The 27,775-nt window shown below is 36.3% G+C and overlaps 1 protein-coding gene across 1 annotated transcript in view; it reads left to right on the top strand.

Annotated features, from left to right (window-relative positions):
* Positions 1 to 27,438, top strand: part of si:dkey-28b4.8 — a 52,401-nt gene extending 24,963 nt beyond the window's left edge. The window contains exons 12-23 of the mRNA XM_679135.10: positions 822 to 924; positions 1,017 to 1,148; positions 4,578 to 4,703; positions 6,510 to 6,731; positions 6,846 to 6,957; positions 9,019 to 9,260; positions 9,872 to 10,092; positions 11,951 to 12,153; positions 14,116 to 14,201; positions 14,311 to 14,444; positions 20,217 to 20,334; positions 25,402 to 27,438. Of these exons, the coding sequence (XP_684227.1) occupies positions 822 to 924; positions 1,017 to 1,148; positions 4,578 to 4,703; positions 6,510 to 6,731; positions 6,846 to 6,957; positions 9,019 to 9,260; positions 9,872 to 10,092; positions 11,951 to 12,153; positions 14,116 to 14,201; positions 14,311 to 14,444; positions 20,217 to 20,334; positions 25,402 to 25,689 (1,987 nt within the window). The 3' untranslated portion in view covers positions 25,690 to 27,438. The remainder of the gene's footprint in view (positions 1 to 821; positions 925 to 1,016; positions 1,149 to 4,577; positions 4,704 to 6,509; positions 6,732 to 6,845; positions 6,958 to 9,018; positions 9,261 to 9,871; positions 10,093 to 11,950; positions 12,154 to 14,115; positions 14,202 to 14,310; positions 14,445 to 20,216; positions 20,335 to 25,401) is intronic.
* Positions 27,439 to 27,775: the final 337 nt, after the last annotated feature.

The raw sequence follows: 27,775 nt of genomic DNA, 5'->3' as shown, positions 1-27,775 counted from the left end.
TGACGCAGCTTTAATAAATTTGTTTTTAACTGCAAGAACAAATTTGCTCGAAATAACACAAAAACAACCAATTTTCTTTTTTTTTTTGTGACATATTTGTGCCCTAATAGTGTTTTTAGCACATTTATGACTGTCAACAGCTCCAAAAATGTGTTTTGGTGTTTCGTGACCCTTTAAAGGCATAGTTTACCGAAAAATGCCTATTTTCTCATTATTTACTCAAACTCAAGTGGTTGTAAACATTAATGAATTTCTGTTGTCATTATGGGGTATTATGTGTAGATTGTTGAGGAAATAAATTAATTTAATTAATTTTGGAATAAAGCTGTAACTTAAAAAAATTTGTAAAATGTAAATTAATTTAATTAATTTTGGAATAAAGCTGTAACTTAAAAAAATGTGGAAAAAGTCAATTAATTTATTTTATTTTGGAATAAAGCTGTAACTTAAACAAATGTGGAAAAAGCGCTATGAATACTTTCTGGATGCACTGTATTCTGAAGTATGTAAAAAAAAAACAGCCATTGACTTCAAGTGATTTTTTTCCTACTGTACTATAGATGTCAATGGCTGTCAATATCTTCCTTTGTGTTCAACAGAAGTTAGAAAGTCAGGCAGGTTTGAAATAAATAAGTGAAACAAGAGTAAATAAGTAATGACAGAATTTTCATTTTTGAGATTGATGATTTTCACACAAAATATTTGCTTTCTTTTCTTAATCAGCCTCTTTCTCTCACTTTACCCATTGTTTTCTCAAATTCCTCCTTAATTCATGCAGTCCTCCTCCAATCCCTTCCACCCTCTTTTTCTCTGTGTTTCAGGAGTAAGGATGGGGTTCAGGTGCGCTGCAGTCAGTATGAAGGGCTGGTGGAAATGGCCTCTATCTGTGCGCTGTGTAACGACTCTTCCTTGGACTACAATGAGGTGTGTTTGTGTGTGTGCGTAGGCATACGGACATGGACATACATTTTGTGTTTTATTGTCTGACCTCTAATTCCTCTCTCGGACAATCACAGAGTAAAGGAGTGTTCGAAAAAGTGGGTGAAGCGACAGAGACGGCTCTCTGCTGTCTGGTGGAGAAGATGAACGTGTTTGACACAGACCTGAGAGGCCTGACGTCTGCTGAGAGAGCAACTGCCTGCTGTTCAGTGAGTGCTCATACAACATTATGACAGATTTTATTTTTATTACAAATGTCAACATCTTCTATGCATAATCATTAATTTCTTTTCGGCTAAGTCCCTTTATCAATCTGGGGTTGCCACGGTGGAATGAACCACCAATTTATCCAGCATATGATTTACGCAGTGGCTGCCCTTCCAGCTGCTACCCAGCACTGGGAAACATCCATACACTCTCTTTCACACACATACAATAGGGACAATTTAGCGTACCCAATTCACCTGTATTGCATGTAATTGGACTGTGGGGGAAACCGGAGCACCCGGAGGAAACCCACGCCAACATGGGGAGAACCCAGTCAGGGCTCGAACCAGCAACCTTCTTGCTGTGAGGCGACAGTGCTACTCACTGTGCCACCGCGCAACCTTCTATGTAATGTATTATCACATGCACTAAAAGCATCCTCTCCTGATACTGTCTGTGAACCCCCCACAAGCATCAATCCCCTCAATCAGCACAGCTATGCTCTGCTAAATCCTCCACAAGCACCAAACCATCAACACAGCCACATTCTGCCCCAGCAAGTCAGTTTCAAACATAAAAACAAAAAAAAACAAAAAAAAAACAAACTTTGTGTCTGTTTTGTGGCTGGCAGATGACAATAGCAGGGCTGTATCTTTTAGTATTATATAGAATACTTTTGTTCTGCCAGATCCCCCAGGCAGGGTTTTATTTAGATTTATTTAGTTAATTTTAGTTTTTGGAATTCTGTGCATTGGAAAGAAGTTCTTTCAGAAGAAGAACAGTTTTTTTTAAGTATTATTTGTTTTTATTCTGTCTATTCAGTGTCATTGAACAAGAACGGTGGTGGTGGGGTTCATAATATTCACAATGGTATTTTATTAGTTGTTGGTTTAACCATGGATGAGATAATGGCTTCTATGTTATTTTCTTTTCAATGACATTTCTTGTCACATGTTCAAAAACAACAACCAATATTGTATGTCTATAATTTATATAATGGGTATAATTAAACAATACTTTCACTATAATGTAAATTAGAAGTGTAATAGAAAAAATATATATTTTTGCGCCATTTTGAATTTTACTCAAATACAAATACAAATACAAATACTTTTCCCCCCTTAACAAATACAAATACCGGCTTCTCCGCACATCCCTAATGTGTAATTAACAATGTAATTTGCCACACTTGTAAAGTGCTGGAAAAGTCTGAAAATGCACCTGAAAAGTGCTTGAAAATTGCTTAAATTTGACTCAGGAAATTGTGTAAAAACCCAGAGTGATGCGTATCAGAAAAGCCTAAAAAGTGTGATATGTGACCATTTACACTCACTGCATGTGCAAATATTTTCCAGGCATCCGTACTAGCAGTTTGGCAAATGACCATATGAGAAAGACTTGGATCAATCAAGGAACGATGCACAATATTCCAGAGGACTAATCAGTAGGCCCACACGGAATCTGCGCGCGCAGAATTCTGCAGATTTTCCACATATTTTCCCCAGATTTCTGCAGATTTTTAGCCCATTATTAATTCTGTTTATTTACTTGAGTAAATGTGTAAATCTGAATTTATTCAGTTTTTATTCAGTAAATTATTATTTTTTATTTAATATATTAAGGTTTTAGTTCTGATACTTCTCTGGATACTCCCAAAATAATTCAGCAGAAATCTGCAGATTTTTACACAAATTCTCTGCAGAAATAGCTAAAAATGTCAGCAGATTCCGTCTGGCCCTGCTAATCAGAGATCGGTTGTGGATAGCCCCGTCTTCATTTTCAAAAGTCTCATTTCAGTCCATCTATACCAGGGGTGCCCAAATTTTTTCTTATGAAGGGCCAAAATATCGAACTGGTTAGAGGGCCATGGGCTGAAGATAAATATATGAAACTGTAGAATAATATGATAATTTCCTCATTCATTTCAAAATAAATAGAAAACATTTCTTTAATCATATTAACTAATGCAATATATATATATATATATATATATATATATATATATATATATATATATATATATATATATATATACACACATTTTTTTGCCATTTTATAATGAACCTATTAAAATGAAAACATAAGGGTTCCATTTATAACACAATGGAGTTTAATGCCAAATACATTAGTCAAGCTGCACCTGTCTTTGCCTGGATTTGCTCACTGAGGACTTCTATTGTGTTCGATCTGTTGAGCAACAATATGTTCATTTAAAAAAATTGATTTAATTTAAACATTTAATTCAAACATTTGTTTTTTTAGCTTAACTATAAAACAAACCATTGAAAGGTTACATTAAATTAGAAATGACAATGTGTATTAAAGGCATTACGTTAACAACACAAAATTCTCAAGATTCTCAGATGAAAAGGCTGGCCAAATCAAAGGTCACCATGGGCCAACTTTGGCCGACGGGCCTTAGTTTGGGCGTCTCTGATGTATACTGAAACAGAACCACAGAATTTGCATTAAAACAGGCTCTTTGGCTTTTTTGTGGATGGAAGATGCTGGAATTAGTTAGACCAGGGATGCCAAAACTCGATCCTGGAGGGCCAGTGTCCTGCGTATTTTAGTTCCAACCCCAATTAAACACACCTGAACCAGCTAATCAAGCTCTTTCTAGATATAAAAAGACAGGTGTATTGAAGGAAGTTGGAGCTAAAGAATGCTGGACACTGGCCCTCCAGGACTGAAGCTGCGTCCCAAATGGCACACTATACACTATGCACTCATGCACTATTTACTTATGCACTTACACACTCAACAGGATAGTATATGTATGTAGTGTCGTCCCAAATGGCACACTAATGTTTTTTTTTTTACTAAGCGGAAATTCAAACCGTTTTCCTGATGACGTTTGACGGTTGCCAAATCAGTGAAATAAACAACCGAATTATCAAATAATACCTGCCGTAAGTATTGCCGCATTTACCATCGGGAGGCGCTATAATCACTCTCGTAGGAGAATTTTGCTTTCACCATCCAAAATAAATAAAGTTATTCAACATGTGCGCCGGATAGCTCAGCCCCTTCCGCTACGAAAGCAAACCTGCGGTCGTTGAGTGCGTGAAGTGTCCATCATAACACACTTCATTTTAGCAGCTGAATGAGTGCATCATCCGGGTAATTAAAGTGCACTTATTATTTTTTAGAGTTTCATTGTGAACACACTACTTACATTATTTATACTACAAAATGGCGAAGAATAGTGCATAAGTATGCGATTTGGGACGCAGCTTGAGTATACGCACCTCTTAGTTAGAAGCTAGATTTAACCTTGACAAAACATATACGCACTTGTGTAAACAGCACCCAAGAATGCTTTGCCTGTTCTCTTACCCTGAAAGAACTCTTTTCAAAATAATTTCTAAACTAATTTCTAAAAAAAAAAGCCTAAATAAATTGCCTCCACTTCTCCCTCGCACTTGCAGGTCATAAAGCAGTTAATGAGGAAAGAGCTGACGCTGGAATTTTCTCGGGACAGGAAATCCATGTCTGTTTTCTGCTCTCCAAACAAACTCACTCGCTCTGCTTCAGGTGCCAAGATGTTTGTCAAGGTCTGGCTTTTATCCTTTCTTCAAGATTTTCTTTTCTTTTTTTTTCTTGGACAGTTGCTAAACTGTATTTCCAAAAATATGCATAAAAATAAATGTATAAAATTGTTTAAGAGAAATCTTGTTGAAATATTGATCTAATGTGAAATATTATTGCATTCTATTATTATTTTATTTATTTATTTATTTTATTATATGATTATTTCAATATATCTTAAAATGTAATCCTATCATTAGGCATTTTTCACTATGATCTTTTTATTTAATGTTTGCATTTGAATAATTAAATATATTTTTCTTTATACAACAGTTCTATCTGGTTCTCGAATCTGATTGGCTGATAGCTGTGCGATGTTCTGCAATAACAGCACTTGTACAGCCTCTTTACTCGTGTATTACTCCGTCCACATAGAGTGACAGCAGATCAATAAACTCACTACAGTTTGACAAATATTGCAGCAGTTGGACAACATGATCTATTCTTGGGGCTTTTTTTGGCGAGAATGTAGTTGTTTAGATTGCATCTATGCAGTTTATTTATAAGGACAGTGCCTATTTTAAATATTTATAATTTCTGAAAGAAAGCGCATCGGCGGCCATCAGCCTGTCATTGAGCAGAGCAAAGATGGTTGACGTTGGTAACAGAGATAGCATAATAAAGCCCTTAGAAGAGAAATGATCAGCGTATTTTCAAATTACAGCTGATCAAAACATAAAAAAATTGGTGAGTAACATTCAAGTCGATCTCAGTCTTTTTTATGATGTAATGCTGTATTTATACCAAAGTAATTGTAGTTTATTGAGTATGAGATGGGACCCACATATCAGAAATGGTATGTATTTTGCATTCGCCATTCCTTGTATAACACTGACTTCTTAGTTGGCCATTTGTTTGTTTCTAATGAGTGTCCTGCTTTTGTTACTGCAGACTAGTTCGGTAAAAAGAAAGAAAGAAGAAATGCCCGCATGTGTTTAGTGTCTTACCATATCGCAAACACAACAGTAAAGTGATAGTGTTTGAGTTGCTTTGGCTTTTTTGGGGTTAATCATTGTGATTGCAAAAGAGAAATACTGGGAAATCTCTGTAGACTGATGGCATTTCATGCCGTTCAGCCTTATAATCCTAAAATGTGAGCAAAATCACCTGTTTTGTTATCACTTTAGACATTATGCTAGAGAATCATTAAAATACTAGCTGACGTTGGGAAAAGTGATGTTGGTGAATTAGCAGCGGTTTCTGCTTTTCTGACGTCAGCTGCAGATGTGAATGAATGGCAGAAGAAAGTAGTTCCTCTTACTAAAGGCTTTTGAGACTGTTTTATATACATGATTATGCCGTTGAACTGTTGTATAAACGCAATATCACACTTGTAGCAGTGCGATATGGCTGTATATTGTCACTGGTGTCACTGCAGCCTCGTTCCAACACACACCCCCCACCAGTGCCAATATACAGCCATATCGCACTGCTACTAGGTGAAATTGCTCAATTAAAAAACTCATTCTGACTCCAAACAGTGCTATATAAAAATTTTACTGTGTAAGTGTTTGTATGTACAGTTATATATTAATCTTCTGACTTTTGGAATGCACATTGTAAAAAATTATATTGAACATATGTTATGTTACTTTAACTTATTTTAATAAGTTAATCCGGTTTCAACTACATTTTTTTTTACAAAGTTAATATTTTATACTGTTTGATATACAAACCTTTAAAAAATGTAATACAGCAGAAATTTTCTCTGTCCATCAATCTGCATGTATTTTGTATGTATTAGTTTGTATCTTTATTTCGTGACCTCACAGGGGGCACCAGAGAGTGTGTTAGAGCGTTGCCGCTGGATAAGGGTCAGTGGCGGTACACGGGTACCACTGAGCTCCGACCTGAGGGAGCAGCTCTTGAGCACTGTTAGAGAATGGGGCTCGGGACGCGATACTCTTCGCTGTCTCGCAATGGCCACCAGGGACTCACCTCCAGACCCCCGAACCCTGAACTTAGAGAACTCTGCAGCCTTCTCAGAATATGAGGTGAGCAAGTTAGTGGAGATTAGTTCTAGAAATACGTTCAGAACCAAGTAATTCCAAGTTGACTGAAAACTAACTATTGCTGTTAATTGAATGTTTTTTATGTGTTTCTCTCAGTCGGACTTGACATTCGTGGGATGTGTGGGAATGTTAGATCCACCCAGAAAAGAGGTGTTGAACGCGGTGCGAATGTGCAGACAGGCTGGCATACGAGTCATTATGATCACAGGTGGGCTGAACACATTTTAAAGTGATAGATCACTTAAAAATGAAAAAAGAAATATTTGAATAAATAAATCATCATGGTCATCGTTTACTTATATTCATGCCAGTGCAGATGTGTAAGACTTTGGTTTACCTTTATAATATAAAGATATTTTTAAGTAATCTTAAGCTTCCAGATCAAATATGGTAATAAAATATGAACCTCAATATGAACGGAACATATTCATCTGAAAAAATATGATTATATATAATTCCCTTATTGGATTTAACAGATTTAATTTAGGCTTTTATTTATTTTAAAATAAATGACGTCTCAAAATCTGGGTCAGTTGGCGTTTCTATGTGGAGTTTGCATGTTCTCCCTGCATTCGCATGGGTTTCCTTTGGGTGCTCCGGTTTCCCCCACAATTCCAAAGACAGTATAGGTGAATTAAGTAGTCTAAATTGTCCATAGTGTATGAGTGTGAATGAGGATAAATTGGCAGTTTGTTGGATAAGTTGGCAGTTCATTCCGCTGTGGCGACCCCGGATTAATAAAGGGACTAAGCCTAAAATTAATGAATGAACTGTGAACTGAAATAGGCCAAAAGTTTTGTGCTGAATTTTATGTGTGTGTGTGAATGAAATTATAAATTGTTTATTATATGAAGATTTTTTTTTGTAATATCTCGATTGATGCGTTTTTGACCTTTTTGCATATTCCCAGATTTGGTTTCCTGGACTCTCTGGACTTCAGAGCTACAGAAACCTCTCAGGTTCCATTAAAACAATTTAATTTGTGATTAAAACTAACTTAATTTGTGATTTTAAGACTACATTTAATCATTTAGCAGACACTTCTATTCATAGCCTTATGGGCCAGGGTCGGTGAAGATATATTTTTGGATTAAGCGACCCTTTAAACTCTAGATTAAAGTCAAAAGTAGTTGCTCCCAACTTGAGTTCCTCTTCCGCTGAAATTGAGATTTGTGGACCTTTTTAAAAAGCACCGACTTGCTTATGTCTATTCATTCGTTCAATTTCATTTCTGCTTAGTCCCTTTGTTAATCATGGGTTGCCACAGCGGAATGAACCGCCTACTTATCCAGCATATGTTTTACGCAGCGGATGCCCTTACAGCTGCAACCCATGACTGGGAAATTGTTCAAATAGTTTTAATTCAGTATTTTGTGCTGTAATTTCTCTCTAACCGTAACTGTTCTCTAACTGTCATGTGGGGTTTTTTTGTCCTCGTTATACAATTTTGTTTTAAAGTACTTTGTGACTCTTGTTCTTAAACCGTGCTGTAGAAATAAATAGACCTTACTTGCTTACTTAATTACTTACTTGCTTACTTAAAGGCAGAGTTCCACAAAAAATTATGCGCAAATCTCAATAACTCTTGTACCCAGTCTTTTTTTCCCCTCAAAAATGTTTTAATTGAACATGTTAGAAATGAAACATGCAGTAGAAATAGCTTTTAAATTTCTTTTTTTAGACAACAAACAAATAAAACATGTCGCACACTTATACATTTATAAACATATGAATAATATTAGGGGCGTCATGGTGGTGCAGTGGGTAGCACAATTGCCTCACAGCAAGAAAGTCGCTGGTTCAAGCTTCGGCTGGGTCAGTTGGCATTTCTGTGTGGAGTTTGCATGTTCTTCATGTGTTCGCGTGGGTTTCCTCCGGGTGCTACGGTTTCCCCCACAAGGCCAAAGACATACGATACAAATGAATTGAATAAGCTGAATTGGCCATAGTGTATGTGTGTGAATTCAAGAATGTATGGGTGTTTCCTAGTGTTGGGTTGAAACTGGAAGGGCATGCGCTGCGTAAAACATATGCTGGATAAGTTGGCGGTTCATTCCACTGTGCTGACCCTAGATTAAGAAAGGGACTAAGCTGAAAAGAAAATGAATGAATGAATAAATGAATGAATAATATAAAATAAAATACAAATAAATAAAAATATTAAGTAAAAGATACTTTTTGTTTTACAACACTAAAACAAAAAGTACTTTTAAAACAAACTAGTATTTCATGTACGGTAAATGTGTTCTACCTGTGTTGTTTTGTCTAGGCGACAATAAAGGCACTGCCCTGTCTATCTGTCGTCAAGTGGGCATCATCACCGAGCAGGAGGAGGAGGAGGCTGAAGGCGGGCTCTACGGCAGTGGCCTCACAGGACGAGAGTTTGATGAGCTTCCTCCTCACCTGCAGCGCCAGGCCTGCCGCACTGCACGCTGCTTCGCCCGCGTCGAGCCAACACACAAGAGCCGCATTGTAGAATATCTCCAAAGCCTCAGTGACATCACAGCTATGGTATTGATGTTTTTTAGTTGAAGTCAGAATTATTTGCTTCCCTGTATATCATTTTTTCAATTTCTGTTTAACGGAGAGCAGATTTTTTTCAACAAATTTCTAAACATAATAGTTTTAATAACTCAATTCTAATAACTGATTTATTTTATCTTTGCCATGATGACAGTAAATAATATTTGACTAGATATTTTTCAAGACACTTCTATACAGCTTAAAGTGACATTTAAAAGCTTAACTAGGTTAATTAGGTTAACTAGGCAAGTTACGGAAATTAGGAAAGTCATATATAATGATGGTTTGTTCTGTAGACAATCTGAAAAAACATTCTAAAGGGGGCTAATAATTTTGACCTTAAATATTTTTTTTTATTAAAACTGCTTTTATTCTACCTGAAATAAACCAAATAAGACTTTCTCCAGAAGAAAAAAATATTATAGGAAATACTGTGAAAATTTCCTTGCTCTGTAAAACATAATTTGAGAAACATTTTAAAAAGAAAAAAAAATCACAGGAGGGCTGATCATTTTGACTTCAACTGTATGCACCCATTCAAACAGTGCCAAAAAATGAGATGAGATGAATGAACCCTTTCACTTGCTTTCTCTGTGCAGACGGGTGATGGTGTGAATGATGCCCCTGCTCTGAAGAAGGCTGAGATTGGCATCGCTATGGGCTCGGGCACGGCTGTGGCTAAATCTGCTTCAGAGATGATCTTGGCAGACGATAACTTTTCCACCATTGTGGCTGCAGTGGAGGAAGGCCGAGCCATTTACAACAACATGAAACAGTTCATTCGTTACCTCATTTCCTCTAACATCGGAGAGGTGGTCTGGTATGTGCAGACAGAAATGCTGGCATCACCTTCAGAACCAAGTCTGCATAAGATTGAGACTGTTATGTCAGTATGTTGATGCACTTCCTACTGAAAGGGAATATTGAGTAGGGGGTGGGGCTTTTTTTCCGTATAATTTGCTCATAGCAAACTAATGGTAAGAGGGGCGTGGTTAAGAATATTAACATCAACAGAAAAGGATTGCCACTCCCACAATGTTTTTAAAGGATTAACTTGCACAGATTAATTATTCACCTTAAGAATAACAATGTAAGCTGGCAAAATAAACAAAAAACTTTTGATTTCACACAAACTGACTTTAAACCTGGTATTAAAGGGTAAGTGCACCCATAAATGAAAAGTACCTCATGGTTTATTTTCCCTCATGTGGTTTTAAAGCTTTAAGTTTCTTTCTTTTTTCTTCTCTATTCTGTTGTGCACAAAAAAAGATAGTTTGAAGAATGCTGGTTGTCCCATCGACTTCAATAGGAAAAAAAGATTCATGTAAAGTGTTGGGTCCCAGCTAAACACCATTTTTCAAAATCTCTTCTTTTGTGTGTAACAGAAGAAAGAAACACAAATAGGTTTTGAACAAGCGAAGGCTGAGTAAATGGAGACAGAATTTTCATTTTGGGTTGAACTATCCCTTTAAAATGAATTTTCCACAAATGAGATCTTTCAGAGAAAGTATTTACCTACACCTTCCCTCAAAGTCTGTGTGGAATTAAAGTTTACAATGTTTATTTGCTAGTGCACGTTTCAAATAATCTGTTCAAGTTAATCCATTGAAATGAAATGCTATGGTAGTTTTGGTAATCTTCTGTCTGACCATTTGCTTTTGCTTTCCCCATGGTCCTTTTCGGTTGATGTCAGTTTGATTACTTCAGACACAATTTTCTTAGCCACGCACTATGAAGTCAATATAGGGCCAGATATATTTGCAAAATAAGAGAAAGTTGTGCGAGGCTGTTTTTACTTTACTTCACGTTTCTGCGCTCTTCACTTTGTGGCTCTGATTTGACAAGGGGGCGGAGTCAAGGAAACTTGGGCGTTTACGGCAGGCCTGGATCTGCCTCCATTTAAGCAATGTCATTAGCTGGAGATACAGTATCACCAAGGTGGTCTTACAGCCCAGTAGGTCCAGGCCTGCAGTAAACGCCAAGTTCCAACATGAAGTGCAAATTGAAAACAGCATCGCAAACTCACGGTTGACTAAAAAGCAAATCAAAATGAGCATTGCAATTGACTGGACGGGTTTTGTAAAGGCAATGCTATAAAAATATTTAGCAAATATATATAGTTTTTTTTTTATTGCAAATATTTTATTATTATTATTTATTTATTTATTTTTTTTGCTTTTTCATTTTTGGTTCTCAAAATCTAATTTTCCCCTTGCAATTCTTTCATTTTTGTTAGCAAAATAAATGTTTATTTCTCAAAAATATATTTTCGCTTTGCAATTTTTGGAGATTTGCATTTATTTTTATTATTTTGCTCAATACTTTCATTTTTTGTTTGCAAAGCTTTCTTTCATTTTGCAAATATATAAGGCCCTAGACTGACTCCATAATGCCTTTTTACTGTTAGTTTGCTATGAGGCAATGATGCAAAAAAAGAAAGCCCTATCCCCTACTCAATATTCCATTTCAGTTGTAACTACATTAACACACTCAGAAAATTCCGGTTTATACAGACTAAAATAAAACACTTTTTTTTTCTGAGGCCTTTTTATCAGTGCTTTTGGATTTCCACCCATAAACAATATCCCCATTTGCATAGACTGCTATTAAAATAGCTGTGAAAATTGTGGTAAATGTGATCACGCCTTCTTCATTGTACCTTTGTCTCTGCTTCTCAGTATTTTCCTCACTGCTGCTTTGGGAATGCCTGAGGCTCTGATCCCAGTCCAGCTGCTGTGGGTCAATCTGGTGACTGACGGCTTCCCAGCTACTGCCCTCGGCTTCAACCCTCCTGACCTGGATATCATGTCTCGTCCCCCGCGCTCCCCCAAAGAACCACTCATCTCTAGCTGGCTGTTCTGCAGATACCTCATCGTTGGCTGTGAGACATTTAAACGCCCATCACTTATTGCGTTATATGGAATAGCGTTTTAGTTCAAAATCAGAGATAAATCAAGATAAATAAATCATAGGCTGCGTCCCAAATTGTCTACTTCTCAGTAGGTACTGCATTTGAATTGAAATTTACTACTTGACCATTAGAAAAGCATGTTCTATACAGTTTGAATGTGGGTAGTATGAATGGAACTCAGATGTACCACATCAGTCATTTTGTCCTGATCACGTGATTAGTAAGTCATCTGGGTACTTCTCGCATAGTGTTTTTTTGAATTAATGACATACTATTCGGCTTGCATACTGTTTTTAGCGTACTATATAGTATGGAAGTATGCGATTTCGGATGCAGCTATTATTTTTGTCTTAGCTGTAGTGGTGTTTTAAAGAGTGCAGTTTTTGCTTATATGATAGCATGTAGTAATCGGCACCTATTTACTCTTCTATTGATCTTTAGCTGTATTATTGAGAAAATAACAAGCTATTGAAAAACTTGTGTTGAGTTACAATGTTATTTTAAATTGAAAATCCAGCATTTCTTGTCGTAGAAATATAAACTTTTCTGTGTTTTCAGTAATGTGTATTTGCTATTTCTTTTATTATGAAACAAGTTGATTCATGGTACCAAAATGTTTATGATATTGCAATCCCATATCCCATTATTTAACTCAATAATTGCAATATAAAATTTCTTCCAAATCTTGTAGCCCTACAAAAAACTGACCTGGGGGAAAATAAATAAATAAATAATTTAAATATATATATATATATATATATATATATATATATATATATATATATATATATATATATATATATATATATATATATATATAATTTTTATTTATTATTTTAATTTATTTTTTATTTTTTAAAACCCTTATTAAAATTGCAAAACAGTCACTCATAAGGTTTTCATAAAAGAATTTAATTATTTAGTTGCTTCTTCTAGGGTGTCTATGGGTCTTAAATGTCTTAAAACGTCCTCAGGACTACGGTGTCTTAATTGTCCTATGTCCAAGTAAAATACAATACAATTCCAAATTAAATTCCCTAATTGGGAAAAGAAAACTAAAGCATCACATCCCTTTACATGGTCTTCTATTAATACAAAAACTATTTACAGAAGTAACTGGGCTATTAGAAAAAATCCTTAGTGTTTAGCTCTCCATAAGTCTAAAACTTTGTTCGTAATTGTCTTAAAAGAGTCTTAAGTCTTACATTTCAATTGAAGAAACCTGCAGAACCATGTTCTTCCTTGTTGAAATATAAAAACTTTGAATATTAAAAAGTTTGGTGACAAAAATGTGTTCAAGACAGATCATTCTAATATACAATAAATTGAATATTTCTAAGAGTTTAAGTATAATATTAATTTAAGTAATAAGAAGTTTTAATTAAATAGATAGACAGACAGACAGACAGACAGACAGACTGACCGAACAGCAGACAGACAGACAGACAGACAGACAGACAGACAGACAGACCAGCAGACAGACAGACAGACAGACAGACAGACAGACAGACAGACCAGCAGACAGACAGACAGACAGACAGACAGACCAGCAGACAGACAGACAGACCGACCAGCAGACAGAGACAGACAGACAGACAGACAGAGATAGATACACACACACACACACATGCACCCACACAAACACACATACATACATCCATACATACACAGTGCATAGATTTATATCCGGTTTCTAATGCTGAGGCATGTGGTTTGACATGTCACTATAAAAATGTTTTTTTTAAAAATGTTTATTGTTTGAAATCCATAATTTAATTTCCCAGAATTTAAGGCTGTTTCATGAATCTAACAGTAAAGCTTTATTCTAGATCTGACAGAAAATTACATACATGTAGACAAATCTTTTACAAATTACAATATTTTACTGGAATTATTAATTTGCATATCCCTCTTTTTCTCTTTTGTGTGTAGGTTATGTCGGTGCAGCAACAGTTGGAGCTGCGGCCTGGTGGTTTATGGCAGCTCATGACGGACCAAAGCTCACTTTTTACCAACTGGTAATAAACCCTAAAATTTCCCCAAGATTCAATGAAAACATTACTTTTTTTTCTATCAAAGTAACTTTTTGTATATAAAAACATCTTGTATGTGTGTTTTCCTCTGCAGTCTCACTATCTGCAGTGCAGTGAAGGGCATGCTGAGTTTGCAGGAGTTCAGTGCTCAGTGTTTGAGTCTCCATATCCCATGACTATGGCGCTGTCTGTGCTGGTCACTATAGAGATGTGCAACGCTCTCAACAGGTAGGAGATTTTTTAGAGAAAAGCTGTCATAATAGAAAATCACTGCTGGTAAAGCATGAAGCTAATTAGCTGGCTAGCCAGTTAGGTTTTAGCTTAGCTAGCACCAATTTTGGGTTTAGGTAACATGAAGGCAGCTTGACTGCCTTTGTTTCCATGGTATTATAGAGCAGCTGAGCTACCCTAATGCTACCTAAAATCCAGAATTGGTGCAAACTAAACCGAAAGTGAACTGGCTAGCCAGCTAATCTGAATTCATGAGGCCTCAGGGGTCTCTTTTATTAATATGGATATGTGTGTGCGCAGCTGTAAGTAAACTCTGAGTAAACATTTTATATATTGACTTATTAGAACCACTTTAAATCACCATTTGAGCCACAGTCATTCATAAAGAAATAAATATTTATTCTGCTGTACTTCACAGAAGGTTTCTATGCTAATTCTATGAATTAGGCCCCTGGTATTTTTGTGTCAAAGCTACAGAAAAAAAGGACAAAATCTGGTAACACTTTACAATAAGGTTCATTAGTTAATGCATTTACTAACATGAACAACACATTTACAGCATTTATTAATCATAATTGAACATTTACTAATGCATTATTAACATCCAAGTCCATGCTTGTTAACATTAGTTAATGCAACATGAGTTAACATGAACTAACAATGAACTACTGTATTTTCATTAACTAACGTTAACTAACATGAACAAATACAGTAGTAAATGTATTGTTCATTGTTTGTTCATGTTAGTAAATGCATTAATTAACATTAACTAATAGGGATGTAACGGTATCAGAATTTCACGGTACGGTAATACCTCGGTATGAATGTCACGGTACGGTATTTATTGAATCATTTACAGGAAAAAAAAAACTTTTGAAAATACTCCCAAAAAAGTGCCAAAAGTGTCAATGACATACAAATTAGCCATCTATCTGTTAGCTTTGAAACAGGAACTTCAATTTTAATAACAAAAAATTATTAAACCATGTAAAAAAAATAAAGTTTCAATTTAGTATTGTTAAAAACTCATCACATTTAACATTTAATCACTCACTTAGATAGAGATGGGTTTAAAGGAAAATTATCATATAATTATAATCTGGTAAAAGCTGGTATCTCTGGGTATTTACAATGTCCCCTGCAACAGAAAAAAACCCTCTCATTTGGGACTGAGGATTCTGGGACAAGAGAGATATGACTTGGCCCATGTTGACAGCAGTGGGGTAACGTTGTGCATTGTCTTTCCCCCACTTGAGAGGACAAACCATGAGTGAGATAGAGATCTCTTTGCGGTACAAGTCAATGTCTGCATCAATCTGAACAGTGTGCTGTGTTTCTGCAGTCCCCATGACTGTTATTAGTCGTATTCCCCAACTTGCAGGCACGTGCACACATAGGGCTCAACCTGTGCAGTGTACATGCCCTTTTTAGTCTTGGATAGAAAATGCCCTTCCAAAACGATCAAAAGTGCCCCCGCGACGCGACACAACCTCCGTCCAGTCCAGCCCTTCAGTAGGCGCGCGATAACACCTCTCTTGAGTATGCGCGCTCAACCCCCCCTCGGCGCTTTACAATACGCGCGCCACAACACAGCTGATCAGAACGCGCGCGACAGCACCGCTATTCAGCACGCGCGCGGCGACAACACCCGCTTTAGGTTCGATCATTTCCATCTTTTTTTCATCTCCGCTACTAGCAGCACACTCCATTTCCGCATTACTGGATCTGTAGCGACAACAGACCGCAAAGGATTATGGCCACGCCGGGGCTGATGGGAAATGAAGTTCCAGCTACCTCCCGTTCGCTTCATTCGCCTGAGCAAATTTTCTCAGAAGACCTATAGTTTTACCGAGTCATGCGACTTCGGTAATATCGAAAAAATTTAATATTGCGGTATGACGGTATTTACAATACCGTTACATCCCTATTAACTAATGAACCTTATTGTAAAGTGTGACCCAAAATCTTGTATTAAAGTGTTATTAAGATATTGTGAAAAAGGTATTTAAAAACAGGAATGGCAGAGGCAGAAGAACTGTTCACTTTGTATTAGGAGGAATTCACATTTTTTGGTTTATTTTTTGTTCTGGGGCTGCACAATATATTGTAATATGCACATCCACAGTAGTCACATTGTAGTACGTGCAATGTCCACTCATGATTATAGTTAAGCAGGTATAATTTCAAGTGAGCTTAAAAGCACAAGAAAATCTAACATATGTGTCAGGGTTTTGCCACCCAGGTCTTGTGGATTCTTGTTTTGGAGTCCAGACACAAGTTCTGTCTTGTTCTGTATGTTGTGCTCTGCTCGAGCTCTTATGGGTCAAGCACTTTCTGTATGGGCGCCGTTGTGAGCAACTCCTGCTTGATGTGGGCGCGCGAGGTCTGTGTGTGCTTGGGATGCGCACTCTTGTACCTGTGTTAGCAGTGCTTAATTTGTGAATTACGAGGCTTCAAGTGCAGTGGGTTAGGCATTGTATGGCGGGGTGTGGCGGACGAAGGATGAAAGTGAAGAGTGGGGGGTTGTTACGAATGAAAGTGAAGAGGGTTGGGAAGTCGCGGAGGGCGGTTGAGGAGGAGGATTGGCAAAATGAGGTGCCGGATCAGATTTTTTGTGCGTGTTCTTGCTCAAATTAAGCCCTGCGTGTTTGTGTTTTGTTCTGTCTGCATTGCGCGGTTTCATTCTCAGCGTCTCAGTCTGGTTGGTCTTGGTTTTGGTTGACACTGAGATGAAACATGCACATTGCATATGTGTGAGGCTGTGAGCACACGGGAAGGTGTTTTTCTCCATCGTGTGCCCATGTCTAGCAACTGTTTATGTTGTCTAAGCACGTGGCTCAGTATTTACAGTGTGGCCGCGTGCTTCAGTATTGTTTTTAGTGTTGTCTTGCGAACACACGGTTAATGAGTTCTCTCATTGGCTGCTTGTCCTTTTCCCGTTTTACGTGAGCTCATGGCTTGTGGTGTGTTCTTGTGTCCCACCCTTCTTGTTAACCCATTATCAGTTTATTATGTTCACCTGTTTGTGTGGCCATTTATTTCTGCTTATATGCTCCTCATGTCTGCTGTCCTGTGCCAGTTCGTTGTCGTATATTGTCTTGTCCTGTTGTGTGTTCCAGTCCTGATCCCTGCCAGCCTGCCCAGTCATGTTTGTTTGTTTTATTAATGTTTTCCCTCTCGGGTAGTTTGTTTTGCCTTTTATTTTATTTTATTATTAATAAATACCCATTTTTACTGCACCTCGCTCCTTTTCCCCTACACAAAACGCGACAACATGTAGCTTTAGATTACAAAGAGTATGTTTATTTAATTATTATATATACAACGAAGAATATACAATGATAATTTGGATTTAATTACTCAAGTTCTGTGTCTTAATACTGTACAACTTGTAGTAAAATCAGAAAAGCACAGTTTATTTTATTTGCATCTTTGCTCTTTTGTTTTTATCTGTGCTTGTAATTTGATTAGTATGTGTTGTGTAGAATAATCCTAATCAGCCTAAATTATGAATTCTCCCCCACCCACCAAATAAGCTATTTAAGTCATCTGGTGAAATTGTGTTATCACAAAATATATTGCAGAAAAACTAAATATCGCATTATTAATTTTTTTCCAATATCGTGCAGCCCTAGTCTTTTTTTAGTAATAATTATGCTGTGTTATGTTCACATTTTACACAGGGTGTCTGCGGGTCTTAAAAAGTATTAAAAGCTGATATGATACATCAATTGAGATAACTTTAAGGACTTTAAAAAATATTAAAAAGTCTTAAATGCTATTTTTCAAGGTATAAAGTTTTGTATAATTTTTGATTGTACAATTTATATTTGCTAAGGTTTGCCTGAATTTAATCTGTGAATATCGAGTTGCAGTGTAGTATACAAAACCGATCAAATCCTGCTAGATTGGTCCTGGTTACTACTGCAGTAACCAAAGCAACATTGTTATTTCTGATGTCCTTTAGGCGCCACCTGCTGGATTAGCATAGTATTTTAGTTTAGGATTAGTTTCTTACCATCAGTTTTTTGTAACTATAAGGTAAGTTAAAGTGTCACCAATGTTACTGTTTGAAACCTAATGTGGCAACGAGGTCCTAAATGTATGGAAAGAGTCTTTAAAAAAGTCTTAAAAGCTATTGAATTTCACATTCTTGTAAACACGCTGTTACATTAAGGTCCTGTCAGTTGATGTTAATGCATTTCGTAACATGAACTAATAATAAACAATACTTATACTGCAGTTGTTGTTGTTTTTTAAACATGTTTTTATTTGTTTTTTTTTTCTTTTTAGACATACACAAAACTAAAATACAACCACAACATAAAATGCCTGACACAAAACATAATTGCATATACAAAAATATACAGTTGAAGTCAGAATTATTAGCCCCCCTGAATTATTAGACAGCTTGTTTATTTTTTCCCTAATTTCTGTTTAATGGAAAGAAAAAAAATTTCAACACATTTCTAAACATAATAGTTTTAATAACTCATTTCTAATAACTGATTTATTTAATCTATGCCATGATGACAGTAAATAATATTTGATTAGATATTTTTCAATACACTTCTATACAGCTTAAAGTGACATTTAAAGGCTTAACTAGGTTAATTAGGTTAACTAGGTAGGTAAGGGTAATTAGGCAAGTTATTGTATAATGATGGTTTGTTCTTTAGATTATCGAGAAAAAATATAGCTTAAAGGGGCTAAAAGGGGCTAATAATTTTGTCCCTAAAACAGTGTTTTAAAAATTAAAACTGCTTTTATTCTAGCCGAAATAAAACAAATAAGACTTTCTCCAGAAGAAAAAATGTTATCAGGCATACTGTGAAAATGTTCTTGCTCTGTTAAACATCATTTGGAAAATATTTTTAAAAGAAATACATTCGAAGGGGGCTAATAATTCTGACTTCAACTTCTTCCTGGCCGCAAAAGTTAACAGGCAGAACAGTCGTTGTTCATACTTGTTCCTAATTAGTTTGCAAGGAAAACCCAGGAGAAGGGACAGAGGGTCTATATCTATGTCCAGACCAAAAATGTTGTTTATTTGTGCTATGACTCTGCACCAATAGGCCTGAATAATCTGAAAGTCCCATATGCAATGAATATAATGCCCTATATTTGACTTGCATTTAAGGCATAGAGGTGAGCGGGTTGCATTGAATTTGTATCTTAATTGAGGTTTGATATGAATTCTATGAAAGATCCTGAGCTGAATGGCTCTATCTCTATTGCAAATATATTGCAGTTGTTAATCATAGTTTAACATTTAATAATGCACTATTAAAATCCAGTGTTGTTAACATGCACTGTGTAAACTGTGAACATTTACAAAGGTGAATAAATACTGTAATACATTGTTCATTATTTATTTATGCTTGTAAACACATTAACTATCATTAAATAATGGAACCTTGTTGTAAAATGTTACTGTATTATGCACATACCATCTTTAAATGTTTCTCTTTTATTTTTGAAATTGTTACAGCATTTATTTGAGCGAAAATACAATATAAAAATGATACAGTGAAGAGATTTTAAATTTAGTAGTGATGTTTTCAGTTCTATTATATTTTAAAATAACATTTATTGTACTGATGCGTTCACACTAGACTGCTGAAATTAATTCAGAGAGAGCTGTGAAGCATACAAATGTGCATTTTAAAACAATAATAATAATTCTGAAAGGGTCAGGTCTGTTCAGCAGGTGATCAAAGATTTCTCTGATTGTTTTGTTTGTTTGTTTGTGTGTGTGTGTGTTTTTAGTCTGTCTGAAAATCAGTCTCTGCTGAAGATGCCGCCATGGTCGAACCCGTGGCTGGTGGGCGCAATCTGTCTCTCCATGGCCCTGCACTTCCTCATCCTATATGTAGACCCTCTTCCTGTAAGTATTCATCTGTGTGTGACAAATATATGAAGGATGATGAAGGTGAACCTCCGGAAAATGCTTGTTTTTAATCAAAGAGGAATGTCAGAGTCTGACAGGTTAGACTTGTGCCTGCCCGTCTGTCGATGCTCGTCATAGTGATGCAATAAAAAGCTGGCTGATAAATGTACTTTAGGAAATGATACATTTTTACTGTTCTTTTCACTCACGTGTAAAGGAAATGGCTGAAGAAAGGAAAACCCAATGTCATCACACTTTAGGGAATATTTGTGATGTCTTCAGTAGAGTTGAGCAATGCTTGAAAAAATGATGCCATCCTTAAGAATGGAAAATGTGTTATGTATTATTTAAAAAATATATATTCCTTATTTTTAACAAAACTTTTTATTTGCTAAAATATAAATAAAGGACACTAATGTTGTGTAATATTATTGCAATTAAAAACAGCTTAATTATTTTATATTGATGTTTTTAATAAATATAAATACAGTTGAATTCAGTTATTAGCCCGCCTGTTTATTTCTTTTTTTCCACTTTTTGTTTAACGGAGAGCAGATTTTTTTCAACACATTTCTGAACATAATAGTTTTAATAAATTATCTCTAATAACTGATTTATTTTATTTTTGCAATGATGAGAGTAAATAACATTTTACTAGATATTTTTCAAGACACTTCTACACAGCTTAAAGCAACATTTAAAGGCTTAACTAGGTTAATTAGGTTAACTAGGCAGATTAGGGTAATTAGGTAAGTTATTGTATAATGATGGTTTGTTCTGTAGACTATTGAAAAATATAGCTTAAAGGGGGCAATCATTTTGATCTTAAAACGGTTATAAAAAAAATGTAAACTGCTTTTATTCTACCCGAAATAAAACAAATAAGACTTTCTCCAGAAGAAAAAATATTATCAGACATACTGTGAAAATTTCCTTGCTCTGTTAAACATAATTTAGTAAATATTTAAAAAAGGGAAAAAAAGGGGAGCTAATAATTCTGACTTTAACTGTATATATATATATTAGAGCTGTGAACCTACACTAGTCTCACGGTTCGGTTCGGTTACGATTATCATGCCATCGATTCGGTTCAATTCGATATTTCGGTGCATCACGGTGCATTGACGATGCTTTTATATTTTTTTCACAGCAGCAGCTCTTGTATTAAAATGTATGAATATATTTATATAGGTATTATTTGTAATACAATTGTGTCATTTAATACAAACAGTCAGATATATAAACTGAAACTTTAAAAAAAACGAGCATTAAGCAAATAATATAAACAAATATAAATATCCAGCTCAATTTCTGATCCTTGTCTAGTTCTCTTACACCCCTTTAATTGGGATTGATTGGGTTGCGATTGGCTCTTGCGCGCTGCGCTCTTCAGATGAATGATAAGCGGCAGGCGGCAGCGGCGATCTCACAGCTGATCTATGATAGACCTGGTGGAGAAAACTCTGCAGACATGCGCTCGTTTCTGTATCCAAAAGTAACGCTGACAGAGCGAGAGAGAGAGAGAGAGAAATGGAGTAGGCTACTTTCATTCTCAAACTCACACAGTGAAATTGTACACAGTTCATGAGTATTAAGTAGTTAGAGCATTGTAAACACTCGCGATCGTCTCCCTCGCGACAGAGCGCATATGAGGTAAATGACGTCAGTAATAACCGGTTATGATTATTACTGAACCGATACCGAATTGTCCGTGTCTGCATCGCGGTGCATCGAAGAAACGATGAATTTTGACACCCCTAATATATATATATATATATATATATATATATATATATATATATATATATATATATATATATATATATATATAATTTATGAATTGTTTTTTATTTATTAATAATTTATTACTTATTAATTTATTAATAAAAATTGTGCTTTAGACTATGTGCTTAGATCATTAAACTGGAGCCTAATTAGACTAATTAATTACAATAAAAATGTTGTATTATTTAATCAGACACGTCTGAAGCATCTGTGCACAGATAGTCCCTGTAGTACACCACTTTTATTTTGGTTAAGTACTCGCACATGACTACGGATTGAACAAATTAAACACTTGTGTATGATGTCACTACTTTGTAGTTTACACTGAGCCAATAATGATCTCATTTATCAAAGTTTGCATTTTCAGGCCCTCAAAACTGCCATTGTTGAGCCAAAATGTAAAAAGTCTTTTTTTCTGTTGAAAAGTGTTGTGTGAAGGCCCTTATAGTCGTCTTATGTTTATTAACAAGTTCTTCTTTAGTTCACCCAAACATGCATATTCTGCTGTCTTTTACTCATCCCCCACTTCTAAACATGTTTGAGTTTCTTTGTTCAATTCAACACAAAGAAGATATTTTGAAGAATGTTATAAACGAGTGACTTTTATAGTTATAGTATTTTATAGTATTTTTTTACTACTGATATCAAAGAGACAACTAATAAGATACACGAAATTAGGGCTGCTCGATTATGGGAAAAATCATGATCCCGATTATTTTGGTCATAATTGTAATCATTCTTGCAGCTGGAAGGGCATCCACTGCATAAAACATATGCCAGAATAATTGGCGGTTCATTCCGCTGTGGCAACCCTTGATAATAAGGGACCAAGCATCTTCACTGTAAGAAAAAAATATATTTCAAGAGTTCACACTTATCTGCTGATTAATTATAAAGCTTGTTTGACATGCTGTCCTGGGAGAGAGCCCTGAGCTCATAAGATCCTCAAGTCCGGAGCTTGCTCCCATTTGCAAGGCGAGAGGGGAGTTCGAGCTCAGGTAAACTCAGTAAACTCCACACCAAAACATTGGCTGGCTTGATAAAGGACTAGAACCAGTGACGTTCTTGCTGTGAGGCAACAGTGCTAACCACTAGGCCACCGTGCCACCCATCTAGAAAAGTGGTAGGAGTAGGGATGGAAGGGGGGATTCTTTAAAACGAAGATGGCCGTGATATGCAACTTAGGGTATTCATATTGGCTTAGGAATTGCCTGGTTGGTGAATCATAACTTGAAAAATGCAGGGCCAGCTGCAAGCAATCATAAGCTCGTGATCTTCTCGAAATTTGTTTATAAATAAACTTCACTTTGAAGCTACTGTACATAAGTGCTTCAGTCAAGAGCAGTGAGTGATTTTGTCCTTTTGTTGTTTGATTAAAATTGCTAAAAACAGTCGGCAGCAGAAATATAGCGCACTGTCACTTTAAGATCCTCGCAATTCTGATTTAAATGTCTTTTCCTTCTCAACTCTTTAAATCTGTTTAACAAACAAGGGTTAATGTGAATAATCACTAAACATCGCGTTGCATATATTTGATCATTAAAGCGCTCAGCTTAAGATGACTTTGGATGACACACACATACACACACACACACAACAACAGCATGCTTCCTCTTTAGTGCTCGAATGCAAAAGTCACATCCCATGCTTTTACTAATTTTCACGTGAAACTAAGCATTTCATTGACATAAGTGCTGGAAAGGGGGACAGGATATGAGGCAATAATCATTTTACCTTCATTAAGTTTTTACCGTAATCGCTGGAGGCCAAGAAAAACAAAATCGAAACTGAATTCTATACAGGGGTTGCAACCACATGAGGGTGTGTAAACATTCATTCATGCATTCTTTTTCCTTTTCACACACAAACATTCATTCATTTTCCTTCAGCTTAGTCCCTTTATTCATCAGGGGTCGCCACAGCAGAATGAACCAACTATTCCAGCATATGTTTTACATAGCGAATGCCCTTCCAGCTCTAACACAGTACTTGGAAACACAGATACACACTCTCATTCACACACATTTATTCATTCATTTTCCTTTGACTTGGTCCCTTTATTCATCAGGGGGTCACCACAGTGGAATGAACTGCCAACTATTCCAGCCTATGTATTACACAGCAATTACCCTTCCAGCCGCAACCCAGTACTGGAAAACATCCATACACACTCATTCACACACATACATTCATTAATTCCTTTTCCTTCAGCTTAATCCCGTTATTCATCAGGGGTTACCACAGCGGAATGAACTGCCAACTTATCCAGGATATGTTTTACACAGCAGATGCCCTTCCAGATGCAACCCAGTGCTAGGAAACACCCATACACACTCGCATTCACACACATACATACATTCATTTTCCTTCGGCTTAGTCCCTTTATTCATCAGGGGTTGCCACAGCAGAATGAACCGCCAACTATTCCAGCATATGTTTTACATAAGGCATGCCCTTCCAGCTCCAACCCAGTACTAGGAAACACCCATACACACTCACATTCACACACACACACACACATTTTTTCATTCATTTTCCTTCGACTTAGTCCCTTTATTCATCAAGGGTCGCCAAAGTTAAATGAACCATCAACTATTCCAGCATACAGTATGTATTACACAGCGGTTGCCCTTCCAGCCACAACCCAGTACTGGGAAACATTCATACACACTCATTTACACACATACATTCATTCATTTTTTTTCCTTCAGCTTAGTCCCTTATTCATCAGGGGTCGCCACAGAGGAATGAACAGCTAACTTATCCAGCATATGTTTTGCACAGCGGATGCCCTTCCGGCTCCAACCCAGTACTAGGAAACACCCATACACACTCACATTCACACACATACAATCACTGTGTCACCCTGTTGTGTAAACAAAGACAAGATATTCAATTTTGGGTTATCGATCCCTCTTTTTTTTGCTAAATTTGCAAATATGATCTCTGCATTTAGTTACAAAAAACAGCTCACATTCCTGATTTTCAGCCGAGTGTGTTTTGGGACTCGGTCCCACACACATGTGGTCAGAAGCATTTTTCTGAAATTACGCAACGCAGCTTTCAGTCCTTTTCTGGCATTCCAGTTCACCGATTCAGTTTTTCTCATAAATTTGATTAGATCAAACAATAATCTGGCTCCTGTAGCTACTGGCATCTTTAAAGCATCTCTTGCAGTGTTCCTAGGAAGAATAAAAGGCAATTAGCATGAGTAAAAGATGACAGGACTTTCGTTTTTAGGTGAACCTTTCCTGTAACCATTACTGTTTGTTTCTGCAGGTCATATTTCAGATCCGACCTCTGTCTTGGCCTCAGTGGGTAGTTGTCCTGAAGATGTCTCTGCCTGTGATTTTGATGGACGAAGCCCTGAAGTTCTTGGCAAGGAACTACATTGAGCCTGGCAATGACCTGCAGCTGGATGAGGACAGGGGTCCCGCTGGAGGGGTCGTCGGCAAACTGCAGAGTGCATTTAGAGGCATTTCGTGGTCGTTCGTCCTCATCTCCGCCCCGTTGCTGGTCTGGATCTTCAGCCTGGACTCAGACATTACTAACATCTTCTGGGATTAGAAGGAAGGAGTGTGTATGTGTGTGTGAGTATGTTTGTAAGTGTGAGTTTGTCTTAGTCAGAGAAAAAAAAAAAGAGGCAGAAGCAGTGAACCGATTTGGGCGCAAAGCTTAGGACAAGGACAATCACAGAGAAGGAATGATGGGGAAAGTTAGCGGCCGATGGTGGGAGAACTTTAAATTAGTCATTGAAAAACAGCATGAGCGATTACTTCAGCCTTCCTCATGTGTGTCTCCGGTTTTGCATTGCTTTTTTATTATTTATTTATTTTTTAAAATACGTTGGAATTACACATGCATCCGCATTTGTTTTAGCCTGGATGTTTAAAAACTTTGGTAATTTACTGGTTATATTGTTGTTTTTTTTAACATGGAGTTTCTGTATTAGGATCAACACATTAGTTATTATCTATTGGGACTTTGTTTGAGGATGGCGTTGACACAGAAATGACTCTTTCTGTTAAGCAAATATAGCTGTGAGGACCCAAAGGCACTACAGAGACTCATTTTTCGTGATAAACAGCTTTTTTTTACCACACACAGCCACATATTTCATTTTTTTAAACATATTTTTTGTTTGTAAGAAGCCCCTAAAATATTTAAAATAAATGTATAAGGGTTATTTTAACGTGATTGATTTGTTTAAAATAACCTCACTTGGGGAACTTGGGTGCTTGGGGAAAAATGCACACATTGGTAGCAGTAGTCAGTCGACACTTACATTATCAGGCGTTTTCTATTCATTATTTGTTTGATACTCAAACTATTAAGTCCATCATTTACAGTTATGTCTTCATTTGATATGGATGGTGCGCGTCGTATCCGGAGCACTTCGCCATTAATGAAAACAGTCACTACTTAGCAATACGTCAAACAAACAAAATACTATGACTTTATTTTGGCATGCAAGCTTAATTCCGACTAGCATGTGCCATCACTTAATTCGTTCCCCTTTTTTTTACGAGGTTGAGGTTTTCAAATGCTAGCGTTTGCGTTGAATCATTACTTTCGAAATCACAAATAGGGGTTTTCTGAAGTATTTTCAAGGTGACTGCTTTTGTGCCTGTGTGGCGGGGAGCTTTAATTTCTGCCTTTGTCTTTTTTTAGTTGTAAAACCGATCGGCTATTAGTCAAAAGGGGCCATTTATTGCTTGTTAAACGGTGTAGTTCACCCAAAAATAAACATTCTGCATTTAATTACTCACCCTCATGTCATTCATTCAGGTCTTACAGGTTTGGAACAGCATGATGATGTGTAATTAAGAACTGAATTACTTTCCTTTTTAAGACCAAGCACCATATTAAGACCAAACAACATATTTTAAGATGAATGGAATGGAATAGTGATGGAATGGATGCTGAAAATCTGCTTTTTTAAAATAGTTTAAGGGTTCAATTGAGGATCAATTAGAAATATGGAGTGATTAAGCTATATTTCTAACTGCGGTTAAGTTCAGAGAGAAAGGAAATGTTCATAACCTCTTTATTTTCTGTCTTTACCATCTTGGTCTTTGATTCCCTGGCTTTATTTTCATGTTTGCTTATGTTCCCCCAAAAAGGAGCTTTATAACCGAACGATAATCGATTTGTGTCATTTTTAGATTATATTTATGTCCCGTTTCTTGAACATAACACATTTTGTAGTTTTGTTTTGTTCTGTCGAAGCCGGAATTGTCATTAAATTGCTGTTTCATTAACAGGGAAACGGAAACTGCTTCATGAAATGGGAAAATAAACTTGATTTAAAATTCATTAGCCGTGTGTCTTAAAGTGTTTTAAAACCATTTAATGAGGCAAATGTTTATTTTCAAAAAAACAATTCTTTATTGAAATAAGCATATCAAAATGTATAAAAAACTAACCCGTGATGAACTGCGGTTGTAAATCTTACATTTTCTTTCCCCAACTTTTTAAATTCGGTTCATACCAAAGGAAATAAGGAGCACAAATAACATAACATCATATAAAACATACAATAAATTATAAATATATCATTCATTCATTTTCCTTTGGCTTAGTCCCTTTATTCATCAGGGGTCACCACAGTGGAATGAACCGCCAACTCATCCAGCATTTGTTATACACAGTG

This window comes from Danio rerio, chromosome 1 (genome assembly GCF_049306965.1).
Source record: "Danio rerio strain Tuebingen ecotype United States chromosome 1, GRCz12tu, whole genome shotgun sequence".
NCBI lineage: Eukaryota > Metazoa > Chordata > Actinopteri > Cypriniformes > Danionidae > Danio > Danio rerio.
The sequence above is the reverse complement of the archived record's forward strand: the minus strand, read 5'-3'. Positions and strand labels throughout refer to the sequence as shown.